General features: G+C 59.5%; 2 protein-coding genes across 13 annotated transcripts in view; both read left to right on the top strand.

The window, feature by feature from the left end:
• EHBP1 (EH domain binding protein 1) overlaps positions 1 to 5,381 on the top strand; it is a 211,591-nt gene extending 206,210 nt beyond the window's left edge. For all 11 annotated transcript variants that reach the window (XM_039568463.1, XM_039568461.1, XM_039568460.1 and 8 more), the window contains 2 exons: positions 4,033 to 4,147; positions 4,325 to 5,381. In XM_039568463.1, coding sequence (XP_039424397.1) covers positions 4,033 to 4,147; positions 4,325 to 4,415 — 206 coding nt within the window. In that variant the 3' untranslated portion in view covers positions 4,416 to 5,381. The remainder of the gene's footprint in view (positions 1 to 4,032; positions 4,148 to 4,324) is intronic.
• A 2,518-nt stretch (positions 5,382 to 7,899) lies between these two features.
• On the top strand, positions 7,900 to 12,203 carry OTX1 (orthodenticle homeobox 1). Of its 2 annotated transcripts, none has more exons than XM_039570027.1 (4): positions 7,900 to 8,066; positions 9,204 to 9,670; positions 10,199 to 10,350; positions 11,023 to 12,203. In XM_039570027.1, exons 2-4 carry the CDS (start codon positions 9,574 to 9,576, stop codon positions 11,779 to 11,781), a joined length of 1,008 nt encoding a protein of 335 aa, XP_039425961.1. In that variant the 5' UTR covers positions 7,900 to 8,066; positions 9,204 to 9,573; the 3' UTR covers positions 11,782 to 12,203. The 2 variants fall into 2 exon arrangements, with proteins under 2 accessions (XP_039425961.1, XP_039425962.1); XM_039570028.1 differs by lacking the exon at positions 7,900 to 8,066 and adding an exon at positions 8,244 to 8,287.
• The last annotated feature ends 458 nt before the right edge of the window (positions 12,204 to 12,661 follow it).

The following is a 12,661-nucleotide window of genomic DNA, read 5'->3' as shown; positions in this document are numbered from 1 at the left end:
GGTAAACGGGGTCCGTTTTCACCTCTGCACCTCCCCAGGCGTCCTGCCTGGCTGTTTGGAGCCAGCTGCTCCTGTACACAAGGTGCTGCCTTTCAGAGCCTGGTTTTTACTGCGGCTGCAGCCAAGTGCCGAGATGCCTCACTTTCAGCTACCTTTCCTCTCACTCCTTTCTTTTCTTTTTTTCAGTCGAGTTTTAATGCCTCCTTAGAAAAGATAAGTTCATTTTTGCACACCTTCGGGTGGTGTGTTCATTTTCTGCCCAAGAAATGGATCTTCTTTCGGATTTTGTACATCTTGATTTATTCTTGGCTTATAGTTTGAAGTGGGTGCTCTTCTAAAAGGATTTATGCATAGGTTCACTATTTTTGTAGTTATGGTTTATATGATAAGCTTTTTATATTTAAAATCAATATGTAATCCTGTGGAGGAGCTTATCCTCTAAAACCCCATTTGTAAATCTATTTTAGCTTTGTTACACCGCGCAGCCACAGTATTCCATAGATTGATTAGGTTCAGCAGCAGAATCCTATCAAATGGCCTGCTCTGATGATGATGCAAACTCTTTCAGGATTGCTAGTTGACTGGAACTAAAGATAAGACCTGACTGCAATCCCCCAATGTGCTCTTTACAAAACTAGTGTTAATTTTCATCAAAGTGCCGGGCTTATTTATTATAGTGGCAAGGTTGAAGGTTTTACTAAGAGAACTTTCGACCATTTCTATTAAAGCATTTCTATGGGAACTGGACGTCTGTTTGCTCAAAGTAATTATCAGTTTAAGCAGTGGGGGGGGGGGGGAGGAAAAGACAATATGAAGTCAATGAAGATGAATAATTGAAAACATTTCTACTTCAATGTGAATTTAGCAAACTCTGTCATTTTAAACTGCCCGTCGCGAGTGGTGGCACAGGGGCTTTAGCTTTCAACACTTTTAGCTCATATACAGCCTCAGAGCTTAATCCTATTTTTGTCCAGAGTGTAGCTTTTATAACAGTATTATTCTGAAATCTTCAAATTAATCACAGCCCATATTGTAGCTTCCCAGAGCTGCAGTCAGCCTGGGTAACTATATGTGACAGGTGTTATAGGTAATCCTGGCTTAAAAGGCACAACAGGTAGGAATCAAACTTGAACACAGTTTCTTTTTTAAACATAGGGATGCTTCCCAAAACTGCTGCCCAGCAGTATTTTGTTGGATAAAACAAAATTGCAAAGTAGTCACCTATAAAATGCTATTTAAATACTTAAAGTCAGTTCCCCTTTTAATCAGTTGCTGCTTGACTTTTTATTTATTTGGGGGGGAGGAAAGGCAGACTCCTTTTCTAGAAATGGAAGTAAAACTGCAAGGGAGTATTTCTGCCATCAGGTTTTCCCATGGCGTATTTCAAACATTAATAATAAGCAACTGCAGAAAAAAACAAACAAACAAAATCCAAAACAAATACACAGTTTGGTTCCATGAAATCCTAGTAGCACATTATTTACTTCACAGGGCTATAAGATGAAGCAACAAAACCTGTAGCACTTAGGAAGGGATTTAACAGAGAAAAATAGTGAGGGACTGGGCAAAACATGTACTGAAATACTCTGACTTGTTTGCTCTTTCAAAAACTAAAGTTGTTGCTGCAGCTGGAGAGCAGGGGATGAACAAAAAAAAAAAAAAAGAAAAAAGCTTTAAAAATAATAAGTGAAAACCATCAAAATTGCAAAAATTTAAATAAAGTCCAGGTAGAGATGATGGATTTCAAGTCCCTTTTCATCCAGAGCTTCGTGTGCCCAGGTGTGCCGGGGAGCCTGAGTCTCAGCACGGTTCCCAGCTGAAGATGGGGGAAAGTTAACCTGAAAGTTGGGGACCACGTCTGGGGGGAAGCAAACACCCCTGAAATCCTCTGCCATGTGTGTCTCTCTCCTCTTCTGTCTGGCGTGCTGCCGTGTCCCTTTTCAGGGTGGTGTTGTCATGCTGAGATCTCATTGCGTGTGAGGGGCTTTATTTGTGGGGCAAAACGCTGCGGTTTGGGGAAGCTCTGACTTGCAGAGTGGCAGAGCAGTGTGTTTTAAATGGGTTGAACTGAAGGAGCTTTGCCCAAAAGGAGCAGAAGGGGAAGCAGCAGTGAAAATCGAGACACTGCTCCAAGAAGTAGCACCTAAAAGGCTGCTACCGAAATTAAAGCAGCTTTGTGGCAGGAAAAAAGTGGCTTGGATTACCAGTAATTTTGGCTGCTAACTCCACTTCTAATCTGTGTACACCTGGAAAATTATTTCCTTAGCAACGGTAGAAGGGAAAGGACACATTTAAAAGAAAAGAAAATGAGGAAGGAAAGGAAGAAGAACCAGGAAAAGAAAGAGAAAAATGGGAAAAAACAGAAACTCCCGGGAAGTTTCCGCAGTGCCCTGCCAGGCCGGTGCTCCGGGAAGGGCTTTGGTGGCACCGCAGCAGCTCCCCCGCTGCCTGCAGGACCGGCCGTGCGTGCTCGCTGCTCGCAGTGCCTGCACACACGTGTCGCCGTGGGTTTTCCTGCGTGCTGCTTTTCCTGTGGCTCGCTCGTGGGCCCGTGTGCCCAGGCAGACGGCGAGGAGGGCGCGATAAAAGCGGTTACACATTCCTGCCTTTCTGCCGCTCTTCCAACCTTTATTGCATGATGATGCATCTAATTTTTAATTTGTAAATACAAGGCTGAATTCCCTCTAGCACCACTTGCTTTCATAAAGCTTCTGAGCAGTTTGCTGTCTTGAATAAATTTGGCTTTGGAGGGGGGTCAGGGGGATTTGAACCACCGCATTCTTGCGGGGTTTGTGAAGATTCACATGGTAACCGGTGGGGAGCATTGTTCGGGTTATCTGAATAAGCACCAGCCATGTGAGTTTTAACATGATCGCCCAGGGCAATGGAGAGCGCGGGGGGGGTGGGGGAGAAAGCCAAAAGGACTGCACCCTCTCTCCCTTCGCCTTCGGGAAGCGCGGCCGGGGAGGAGGACACGGCCGGGCCGGTGGCGATGGCTTCTCCCGGTGGTTGTTTTTTTTTTTTCTTTTTTTTTTGGAGCTGGTGTCCTCTTTCCCTCCCGCTCCTCAATTGTCCTGCTATCTCCCTCATAATCTACTGCTCCTGCTTTTCATTGTTTACCTTCTTAATGAGGGAGGCGGGGAAGGCTGGGGCTTGACTGACAGCGACAAGCCCTCACGGTCTGGCTGGAGAGCCGGAGGCTGCGGGCGGCCCCGGGGGGCTGCGCCGGGCTGGGCCGGGCTCCGGCGGGCCGCGGCCAGAGGAATCCCTTTGGGAATAGCGAGGCGGCCCGCCCGCCGCTGGCTACCAGCGCCGGGGGTGGAGGGGCCCCGCGATATTCTGTAGCAAGTGTGTTTTTACTTCAAAGTGGGAAATGCTAATTAAGCGATACCTGCCTTTAAAGTTACTGCGGAGCATATGGTGCGCAGTGTGAGATTCCTCCAGCCGCTGAGAGCGGGCGAGGAGTGCGCAGAGAGGAGCCTGGCTGCGGGAAGCGGGCATTCCTCCGGGAGGGCAAACCTGGCAGTGGCCATGCCCGCCAGCAGGCACAGGCGTGGGGAAAACAAAACAAATTCTACACTAAAAAGAAAAAAAAAAAAAAAAAGGAAAGAAACCCCCACACAAACGACCCTCAAATCATTGCTGAACTCCCCGAAACCAAGGTGGGCGAAACGCCGCCGGGCTGCGCTTGTCCCCGCGATAGCCTCGCTGGGGAGAGAGGCCGGGGCCGAGTCGGGCTGTGCCAGGCTGTATTGGGCTGTGCCGAGCCGGGTCGGGCTGTGCCAGGCTGTATTGGGCTGTGCCGGGCCGGGTCGGGCTGTGCCAGGCTGCGTTGGGCTGTGCCGAGCCGGGTCGGGCTGTGCCAGGCTGTATTGGGCTGTGCCGGGCCGGGTCGGGCTGTGCCAGGCTGCGTTGGGCTGTGCCGAGCCGGGCCGGGCCGGGCCGCAGCGGGCGCGGTTCCGGCCGGGTTGGCTGTGCCGGGCGCTGGCGGCCGCGGCTCTCACCGCTGCTCTTGTTGTGCTTCTCCCGCAGACTGGCAGAAGACCGAGGCGCAGAAGAGGCGAGAGCAGCTCTTGCTGGACGAACTCGTTATTCTCGTTAACAAACGGGACGCGCTGGTCAGGGACCTGGACGCCCAGGAGAAGCAGTGAGTCGGGCAAAGGGGGGGGGTCCCCGCCGAGTCACCACGGTCCCCACGGAAAGTTTGGTCCACGTCCGCGGGCACCGTGGCCTTGGGGGAACTCGGCGTGGCCTCGGAGGCGAGCGGGGCCGGTGCGCATCCCGCGCAATCCCTCACCGCGCCTCCCGCCGCCTCTTTCCGCAGGGCCGAGGAAGAGGACGAGCATTTGGAGAGGACCCTCGAGCAAAACAAAGGCAAGATGGCCAAGAAGGAAGAGAAATGCGTTCTCCAGTGAGCGGCCTTCCCGCGGCGGCAACGAAATCGCAGCGCGGCTTTCTTATGTTTTTAAAATGCCGACGTGAGACTGGGAAAAAAAAAAAAAAAAGAAAAAGATGTTTTGAAAAAAAAAGATTAAACTTTTTTCCATTTTCTTAGGCCAGATCTAGGCTGCGCCAGGCCCCACTCCGTTGTTTTTTGTTTTCCATTCAAGCGAACTCGCGTTGTCCCATGATTTCCGTGTGGGCTCAGCTCTCCTGCCGAAAGCGTTGGAAATGGAATCGCCGAGACCCCTGGCGTGCGGGCGATGCCGGAGATGGGCGGAAGGAGGAGAAGAAATAGTCTGTCCTGGTTTCTGTAGCTGGAGGAGGGCTGAGTTTTGAAATAAAAATGTTTTTGTCGTAATAGGATTAGAGAGGGGGATATAGGAAAAAAAAAAATCATTGGGAATGGTTTCATCTAGTCCTGCCATATGTAATACTTAATAAGCTACCTACATTTTATAGTTAGGTCAGATCCACCCCAGTTATTATTAAAAATGTGCTGTATTTACCAGTGGTTTATTACATCAGTTTTACATTTCCCCGGGAGGAGAGCCGAGCTGCTCTGGTTTACTCGGGGGCCTTCTCCCCCAGAGCTGGCACAAAACCCTGGGAGCGGCTGCGAGCGGAGCGGGGCAGCCCGGGGCAGAGACCGGCCCAGCCCGGGGCAGAGACCGGCCCAGCCCGGGGCAGAGACCGGCCCGGCCCGGGACAGCGCGGCACTTCCCACCCGCGTCCCCCTGCGGACCGAACCGGACCGCGCCGCCCGCTCCGCGTTATTTATTGCGCCCGGCCGCGTTCCCCACTGCACCCCGCCCCGTCCGTGTGCCCCCAAGCGTGTCCCGCGCTCGCATCGTCCCTTCGTGGAGCTCGTCTCGTTTATTTATTACAACACCGAGTCATATATAAAATTTTCAATAAAACCCGAATCTTTCTTACCGTAACTGCCGCTTTTCTCTTTACCTGGGAAACTCCCTTCACCCCTCCCGCCCACAGTCGGCCGGCGAGGGGGCTTGGGGGGCGGGAAGGGACCGATCCCGGCCGGGGGCGGGGGGGGGGCAGCGGGGCTCCGCGCCCCGAGCCGCCCCGGCCGCCGCCGCTTCGCCAGCGCAACGAAACCCACCGGACGGAAAAGTTTTTCGTTTGATTTTAATAAAATGCAGCTCGGGGAGGGGGAGGTAAAACTTTTCCCCGGGGGGCCGATGCCGCCCGCCGGCGGCGTGGGGGATGCGCGGCCAAAGCCCGGCTGCGGGCGCGCAAGGAACGCACCCGCGGGGAGCGGAGCTGGCGGAAGGAGCCCGAACCCTGCGGGGTTGTGGCGGCCGCTCCACGAGGAACCCCAACAGCGCCGACGGCTCCAGGTGCAGCTGCGGCCCGCGGCCCGCGGCCCGCTCCGCCCTCCCACTCTCACCAGAAAAAGTCCCCCGTGGAGGAGAGAAGCGCCCGGTTTTGTGCGAGCGGCCGCCGGTGCCGCGGGATGTACCGGCCTGGGAAACTGGGGGCTGCCCCGGGGCCCGTAGGTGGGTTTGGCCCCATGCAAAGTTTCGGAAGATGCGCGGAGCACCCCCGCACCGGGGGGGGGGCTGGAGCAGCAGGCTCCGCCGTGCTCTTCTGCCCTCCCGTAAAAATACAGCGGCTGGGGACGGGAGGAAACGCGCTCCGAGGGCTCCGCGGCTGCGGAGCGCGGCGGAGGCTCGGGAGGGGAGAGGCGGCAAAGCCCGCGGCGCTGCCTGCCCAGCCGGGCACCGGGAGCTGCTGAGCCCCGGAGCGTGGGTCTGTCCCTGGGGCGAGGGGGGCCGCGGGCGGGCATCCTCCTCGCCTAGGGGGGCCGGTGTTTGCCTAGCTTTTAAAGCGAAAAAAGTAACTCAGTCGCTAGACCGAGGGAAAAATAAGTGTGTGTGTCCCCCGTCTTTCGCCCCCAGCCCGGCAAACCGGCCGCAGGAGGCCCCCGCCCCGCAGCCGGACCGAACTGCCCCTGCCCTTCGCCGGGGCCGGGGTCGCGCAGCCCAGCCCCCTGCCCACCCGCAGGTCCCGCCCTGCCGCCGACCTTACCTGGGCGCAGCGGGGAGGGCGCCGGCTCCGTCCGGCGGAGGGAACGGGGGATCGGAGTCGCCGATCGGGACCGTCACCTCGGGGGGGGTGGCGAGCCCCGCGCCCGCCCTGCCCGCAGCCCCCGGCCGAGCCTGCGGGGAGGCGTCTGCAATTGGGGATTGGGCAACCGCGGGAGTTGCGGGAGGCTTGGGGGGGCATAGATACCCCCTGGTGTGTGTGCGGGGGAAAAGCCTCGGGGGGGCCTGCTGCCCGCCAGGACCGGGGCTGCCCCGGCGGGGCGAAGTGATGGGAAGGCGGCGGGGGCGGGGGGGAGCGCAGCCCGAGCCAGGAACGGCCCCGGCAGGACCGGGGCAAAACGGGGCAGAGGGGCTGGAAGGGGGGAGAACTGCCCCCGCAAACTCTTCCTCCTCCCTCCTCCTCCCTTTGCTTTTTTGTGAATGGGCCGCGGCGCCTTTGTTACGGGGAGAAGTGCCCGTGTCGCTGACTTTTGCGGGAGAGCAGAGGGGCTTGCTAGCCTCCTTCGCTCTGCTCATCGGCTCCCTCCTGCCCGGCTTAGACGGTTCCCTCCTCGCACAGGAAAAAAGATTTGAAAAGAAGGGGGAAAAAAACCCTCCAACAACAACAAAATAAAATGGGGGGGAAAGTCTTCCCCCCGGGAGACCGCGCTCCGATCGGGGCCGGCGGGCAGCGCCTTTGAACATTAGCTCGCTTTCAGCTCCACTGCTATTAGAGGGAGTTGATTTGGGGAGACCAACAAAAGCTGCGCACCGGAGCCTCTTTAGAGGTCCGGGGCCGCTCCGCCGCCTGCGCGGCCGCCGCGCCCCGACCCCGCCGCCTCGAGCAAGGAGTGGGGCCCCGCGGAGCGGTGCGGAGGGCCCCGTGTCTTCTCGTCCCTCTCCCCGCCGCTCCCGTGCGGTCCCCGCCCGCTCGCCCCCCGCGGAGCCCCCAAATTCGGGACACGCGGGGAAAGGTGCGGTCGCAGTAGTTTTATTGGGATTTTAAAGCACAAAGTTTGGGAGAGCCTGCGGGCATCGGGATGGGGGGGCCGCGACACCGCCTCCCCTCCCCAGGAGCGCCCTCCGTGCCGGCGAAGGCGGCGGCCGAAACTTTTTCTGCGATCTCCTCGGGCGGCAGGGACGCGGAGGGCGACGCGGAGGGCGGCGCGGAGCGGCGTGGGGGGCTTCCCCGAGGGAGGGGGCAGAGCTGCGCGGGCGCGGAGCGGCCCCCCTCTGTTCCGCACTTCTCCAACAATTCCCACCACCCGCCCTCTCCGCGGAGGTTGCGCGGAGCCCTGCCCGCCCGCCCCCTGCACCCCTCGCTCGGCCGGCCGGCTCTCCGCGGCGCCGGGGTCGGTGCGCGGGGGAGCGCGGAGCGGCGCGGGGCGGTGCGGACGAGCCGTCGCCCCGCGCTGCCATTGCCCGGGCGGCTGTCAGTCAGGCGGGGAGCGGCCGGGGATTGGCGCCGGGCTGGTTACGCAGTTGCTTTGCGCGCACATACAAGGGTAGGGCCGGGGGTAGGTGATCAATCCTCATCAGGGCCGCGGCTCCATCGCCCCGACAGCGCGGGCCGCCGGCAAGGTAACGCGGGCACCCCGACAAGTCGGGGGTGCGCGGCTCGGCTTCGGGCAGCGCCCCCCCGGCCCCCCTCCCCAGCCCGCCTCTCACCTGCCTGCCCCCCTCCCTCCTCCCCCCGCCGCGCCCCCTCCGCGCCCCCCGCCCGCTCCGCCCCGCGCTGCCCCGCGCAGCCCCCGCCGCGGCCGTCGGGCGGGCGCTCAGTCGCTCCGCAGGTGGCCGCGCAGGTGAGGCGGGCGGGGGCGGTGGGCACCGCGCTCACCGACGGGGCGGGCGGCGGCGCCGGGACGGAGCGTAGCGGGCCCGCGGCGCCGTGGGCAGGGGTGGTGAGCACGGCCGGGCCGGGGCTGCCTCGGGATTTTCCTCTTTTCTCTCTTCTCTTTTTCACTTTTATTTCCCCCGTCTTCCCCACTCTCTCCTCCCGGGACGGGCCCGCTCTGCCGCGTCCCCGACAAAGTTATGCAACGCCGGGTCCCGGCGCCGCCACCCGACCTGCGCCCGGCCCCGGCCTACCGGGGGGCACCGCGAACCCCCGCCCGGCATCCACCTCCCCTCGGGCCGGGTGCCCCCGTTCACCCTCGGCAGCGGGGGCTGCCCCCGGGGCTCGACGGGACCGCCCGGGGTCTCTCCGCTGCTTCCTCCCCTCCGCGTTTATCTGCGGCGTTTTGCCACCGAGCCCGGGCGCTGCCGGGTCTCTCGTGTGCGTGTCCCCCCCCGCCGGCCCTGCCGAGCCCCCCGGGCGGGCCCCGCCGCCGTCCCGTCCCGGCTGCCGGCCCCGTCGCCCGCTCGGCTGCCGGAGCGCTCTTTTCGTTTTCCCCTTTTTAACTCTTATCCATTTCTAATTAAAACGTCCCCGTCTGCTCGCTTTTAAATTAATTATACTTCCCTCCTCTGATACCTCCTTTTGATTCCTAATCCAATTATCTTTTTAAATAATTGCTTTATCTCTCCCGATCGCCGGGCACTGTTGCCTCTCGGCACTTGCGCGCGACTCGCTTTCGTTTAAAATAAAATAATAATAAAATTAACAAGCGGAAGCCGCCCGCGCGGAGCCCCCGCGCCGGGTGGGCGCAGCCCCGCGGGAGCCCCCGGCAGGACTCGGGCGGCCGAAGCCTCACCCGCTTCTCTCCACTCTCTCCCCAGGCGCTCCGGCCTCGCCTCTGCGCGGGGAAGAAATCCGCCTGTTTCTCGATCCTCGTCGCTATTTTAATTTTTTTTTTTTTTTTTGCTTCGTTTTTATTTTTCTCTCACTTCACCTGCGATCTCTCGAGGACCTCGCGGCGGTGACGGCGGGACGGAACGGAAAAAACTCCTTTCATACCGACTTTGTGCTCCGTTTTTTAATTGTCGTTGGCTTTAAATTTTTTTTGCCTCTTGTTTGGGGTGTTTTCGGCGGCTCTTTGTGTCAGGTTTTTTTCCCTTTTCATATCCCCCTTCTCCGCCCCATAGATTTGGTTTGATTTTGATTTTTTTTTTTCTGCGGGACTTTGGAGGAAACTGCCCGGCTTCTAGCATGATGTCTTACCTCAAACAGCCCCCTTACGGCATGAATGGGCTGGGGCTGACGGGCCCCACCATGGACCTGCTGCATCCCTCCGTGGGGTATCCGGGTGAGTGCCGCGCACCGCGGCCCCCCAGTCCCACCATCCTCCAGCAAGCGGAGGGGAAAAAGTTCCATCCCATGCGGGTTTGGAAGAGCTGGTGGGGCCGTACGGTTTAGGGTGGGCTGTGGGCTGGGTTCCCCCGGTTTGTCTGCACCCCTGCCTGGGGAGATTGGGGTCTAGATGAATTTTCCCCCCTGTTCCCGGGGTTTCTTCGTTTTCACAGGGATTTTTAAGGATAAAGAAGTTTCAAAGTGAACAACAAAAAAAAGTAATTTATTTCAGCACAACGAAATCTCCCCGTAGTTCCCGCTAGAGCCAGGCCTGACCCTTCCCCAGCACTGTGCCCCTCGCCCTGCCCGCAGCGGGATGGGGTCCGGCAGCCGGGGTGTGGGGGACACTGCTGCTCTTTGGGGTCTGCAGCGGGGGTGCGCCTCAGGCCCCTGCCCCGGGGACACCGGGGCTCCCCCCGTGCCGGGGCGTGCGGGAGGTGCGTGGGGGCCCAGCGTGACCGCTGTGGTGGTGCTCATCCCGCAGCCACCCCGCGGAAGCAGCGGCGGGAGCGCACCACCTTCACCCGCTCGCAGCTGGACGTGCTGGAGGCACTCTTTGCCAAGACCCGCTACCCTGACATCTTCATGCGGGAGGAAGTCGCCCTGAAGATCAACCTGCCCGAATCCCGAGTCCAGGTACTGGACCTGTGTGGGGGAATCCTGCACCGCTGTGGGACGAGGGGATGCAGGGCCACCCCAGCTCAGCTGGCACCGCTCAGACCGGGTGCTCCATCCACACTCATCCCTGTTTCCTTGGGACAGGGATGCATGTGGCCTCCCATCCACTTCTCTGTCCCACTGTGGGGATATTCAGCTGAAGAGGGAGCATTTGTTTTTTTTATCCTCTTGTATTAATTTTATTTTCGTTAATACCTTTCTGTCACCCTCCACCTGCTCCAGGGCATAGCAGCCCTAGCACTTGGGTGTTTCTCAGACATATTCCCTCTGGTGGGCACTGCTCCCTGGATACCCAAAGGGGTGGCATATGCAGGCAGCACCCAACGCAGGCTCTGTCCCCCAAATTTTGTCGCTGTGCCAGGGATGTGCACGAGCTGGGACACCACAGCCTTTGACCCCTGTCATCCTTGCTTTTGGCAGGTTATGGGGTGGCTGGGTTGCCAGGCAGGGGTAGGATTATATTTGGGGGTGCGAGGGGTGCACAGTGTTAGTGGCTGGGCGTGGGTACTGGGAGAACTGCGTGAGGGTGGTTGGGTGCTCGCAGGCTGCAGAGCCCCTTCTGGGGCTGCCTGGGCCGCTGCTCACCCCGCCACGCTCCTTCCTCCCCTGCACCCCGTTTTCTCCCTGCAGGTCTGGTTCAAGAACCGCCGCGCCAAGTGCCGGCAGCAGCAGCAGAGCGGCGGCGGGGCCAAGAGCCGTCCGGCCAAGAAGAAATCGTCGCCCGCTCGGGAGAGCTCGGGTTCGGAGAGCAGCGGACAGTTCACGCCGCCGGCAGCGGCCTCCAGCTCCGCCTCGTCTTCCTCCTCCAGCTCGGCCTCCTCAGCCCCGGTGGGCGCCCCGGCCTCTCTCAGCACCCCGGCGTCATCCATCTGGAGCCCGGCTTCCATCTCTCCCGGCGCGGCGCCGGCGGGGGTGACGGTGCCCGAGCCGCTGCCGCCGGCCGCCGCCTCCTGCATGCAGCGGGCCGGCCCCGCCGCCTCGGCCGCCTCCGCCTCCTACCCCGTGTCCTACAGCCAGGGCGGGGGGTACGGCCAGGGCTACCCTGCGCCGCCCTCTTCGTCCTATTTCGGGGGCGTGGATTGCAGCTCCTACCTGGCGCCCATGCACTCCCACCACCATCCCCACCAGCTCAGCCCCATGGGGCCCTCCTCGGTGCCGGGCCACCACCACCACCACCCGCTGAGCCAGAGCTCGGGCCACCACCACCATCACCACCACCACCACCACCACCAAGGTTACGGCGGCACAGGGCTGCCCTTCAACTCCTCCGACTGCCTGGACTACAAGGAGCCCGCCGCTGCCGCTGCTGCCTCCTGGAAGCTCAACTTCAACTCCCCCGACTGCCTTGACTACAAGGACCAGGCGTCCTGGCGCTTCCAGGTCTTGTGAGGGGCCGATCACCATCCCCACAAGCTGCCACTGACCCCACACCCGGGGACTCCCCACCGCCTCCTGGGCAGGACTCTGGTTCTTCCTTCTCCTCCTCCTCCTCCCTCTTCGTTAGCAGTGGCGATGCCCTGGGGAGGTCCTGCCACCCCCATCTCTACTGACTGATATTTATTTGCTTCCTGCACCACTCCACCAGGTTTATTATAATTATTATTTTTTTAAACGCAACAGAAGAGGAGTTTAAAAAAAAATTAAAAAGCCTAGCGTGTCCCCTGCTGCCCCCTGGGCAGAGGCGCAGGCTGGCTCCTGCCCTGCCAGTGCCCCCCAGCTTTGTGCGGGGACCCTCAGCCCCTGCGGGTGCGGAAGCCCCGGCTTGCCAGTCCTGTACAGCCTCTTGCCGCGGGGAGCGGCAGGAATGATGTAAATACTCGGTCCGTTCCAGTGACCACGATTATTTTTAGTTGATGCTGTTGGGTTGGCATTTATCTAGAGTCTAACATGGAACAGAACGTAAAAAAAAAAAAATCTTTTTTTAATTTCGATTTTCTTCCTTAAGAAATGAATCTTTCCCGGTCTCACGTCCTCCGTCCATCCTCGAGGGCTCTGCACAGGCTTGGCTGTGCCGTCCTGGGGCTGAGGGTGAGGGGGAAGGCAGCAGCCATGGGAGGTGCCCAGAAGGGAGGCAAAGGGGGAGGGAAAGGCTGCCCAGCTGATCCGCAACCTGCAGACCAAAAAACCCAAAACTTTTGGAAAAAAAAAAATAAAAGGAAAGAAAAAAAAAGAAAGCTGCAAAAAAAGTTTTGGTTTATTTTTTGGGGGGAGGGTTGCAGGGATAAGCAGCTCTGGTTTGGGGCTGGGGAGGGGGGGGCGCACGGCTTTT

This window comes from Corvus cornix, chromosome 3 (genome assembly GCF_000738735.6).
Source record: "Corvus cornix cornix isolate S_Up_H32 chromosome 3, ASM73873v5, whole genome shotgun sequence".
NCBI lineage: Eukaryota > Metazoa > Chordata > Aves > Passeriformes > Corvidae > Corvus > Corvus cornix.
Note: the sequence above shows the minus strand (reverse complement) of the source record. Positions and strands in the feature narration are given on the sequence as shown.

What these genes read in the sequence shown, in the direction of transcription:
- OTX1 (XM_039570027.1), top strand. Translation starts at nt 9,574, where the DNA reads ATGATGTCTTACCTCAAACAGCCCCCTTACGGCATGAATGGGCTGGGG. An exon ending in TCCCTCCGTGGGGTATCCGG is followed by an intron (nt 9,671 to 10,198) that starts GTGAGTGCCGCG and finishes CTCATCCCGCAG; the next exon opens with CCACCCCGCGGAAGCAGCGG. An exon ending in TGCCCGAATCCCGAGTCCAG is followed by an intron (nt 10,351 to 11,022) that starts GTACTGGACCTG and finishes TTCTCCCTGCAG; the next exon opens with GTCTGGTTCAAGAACCGCCG.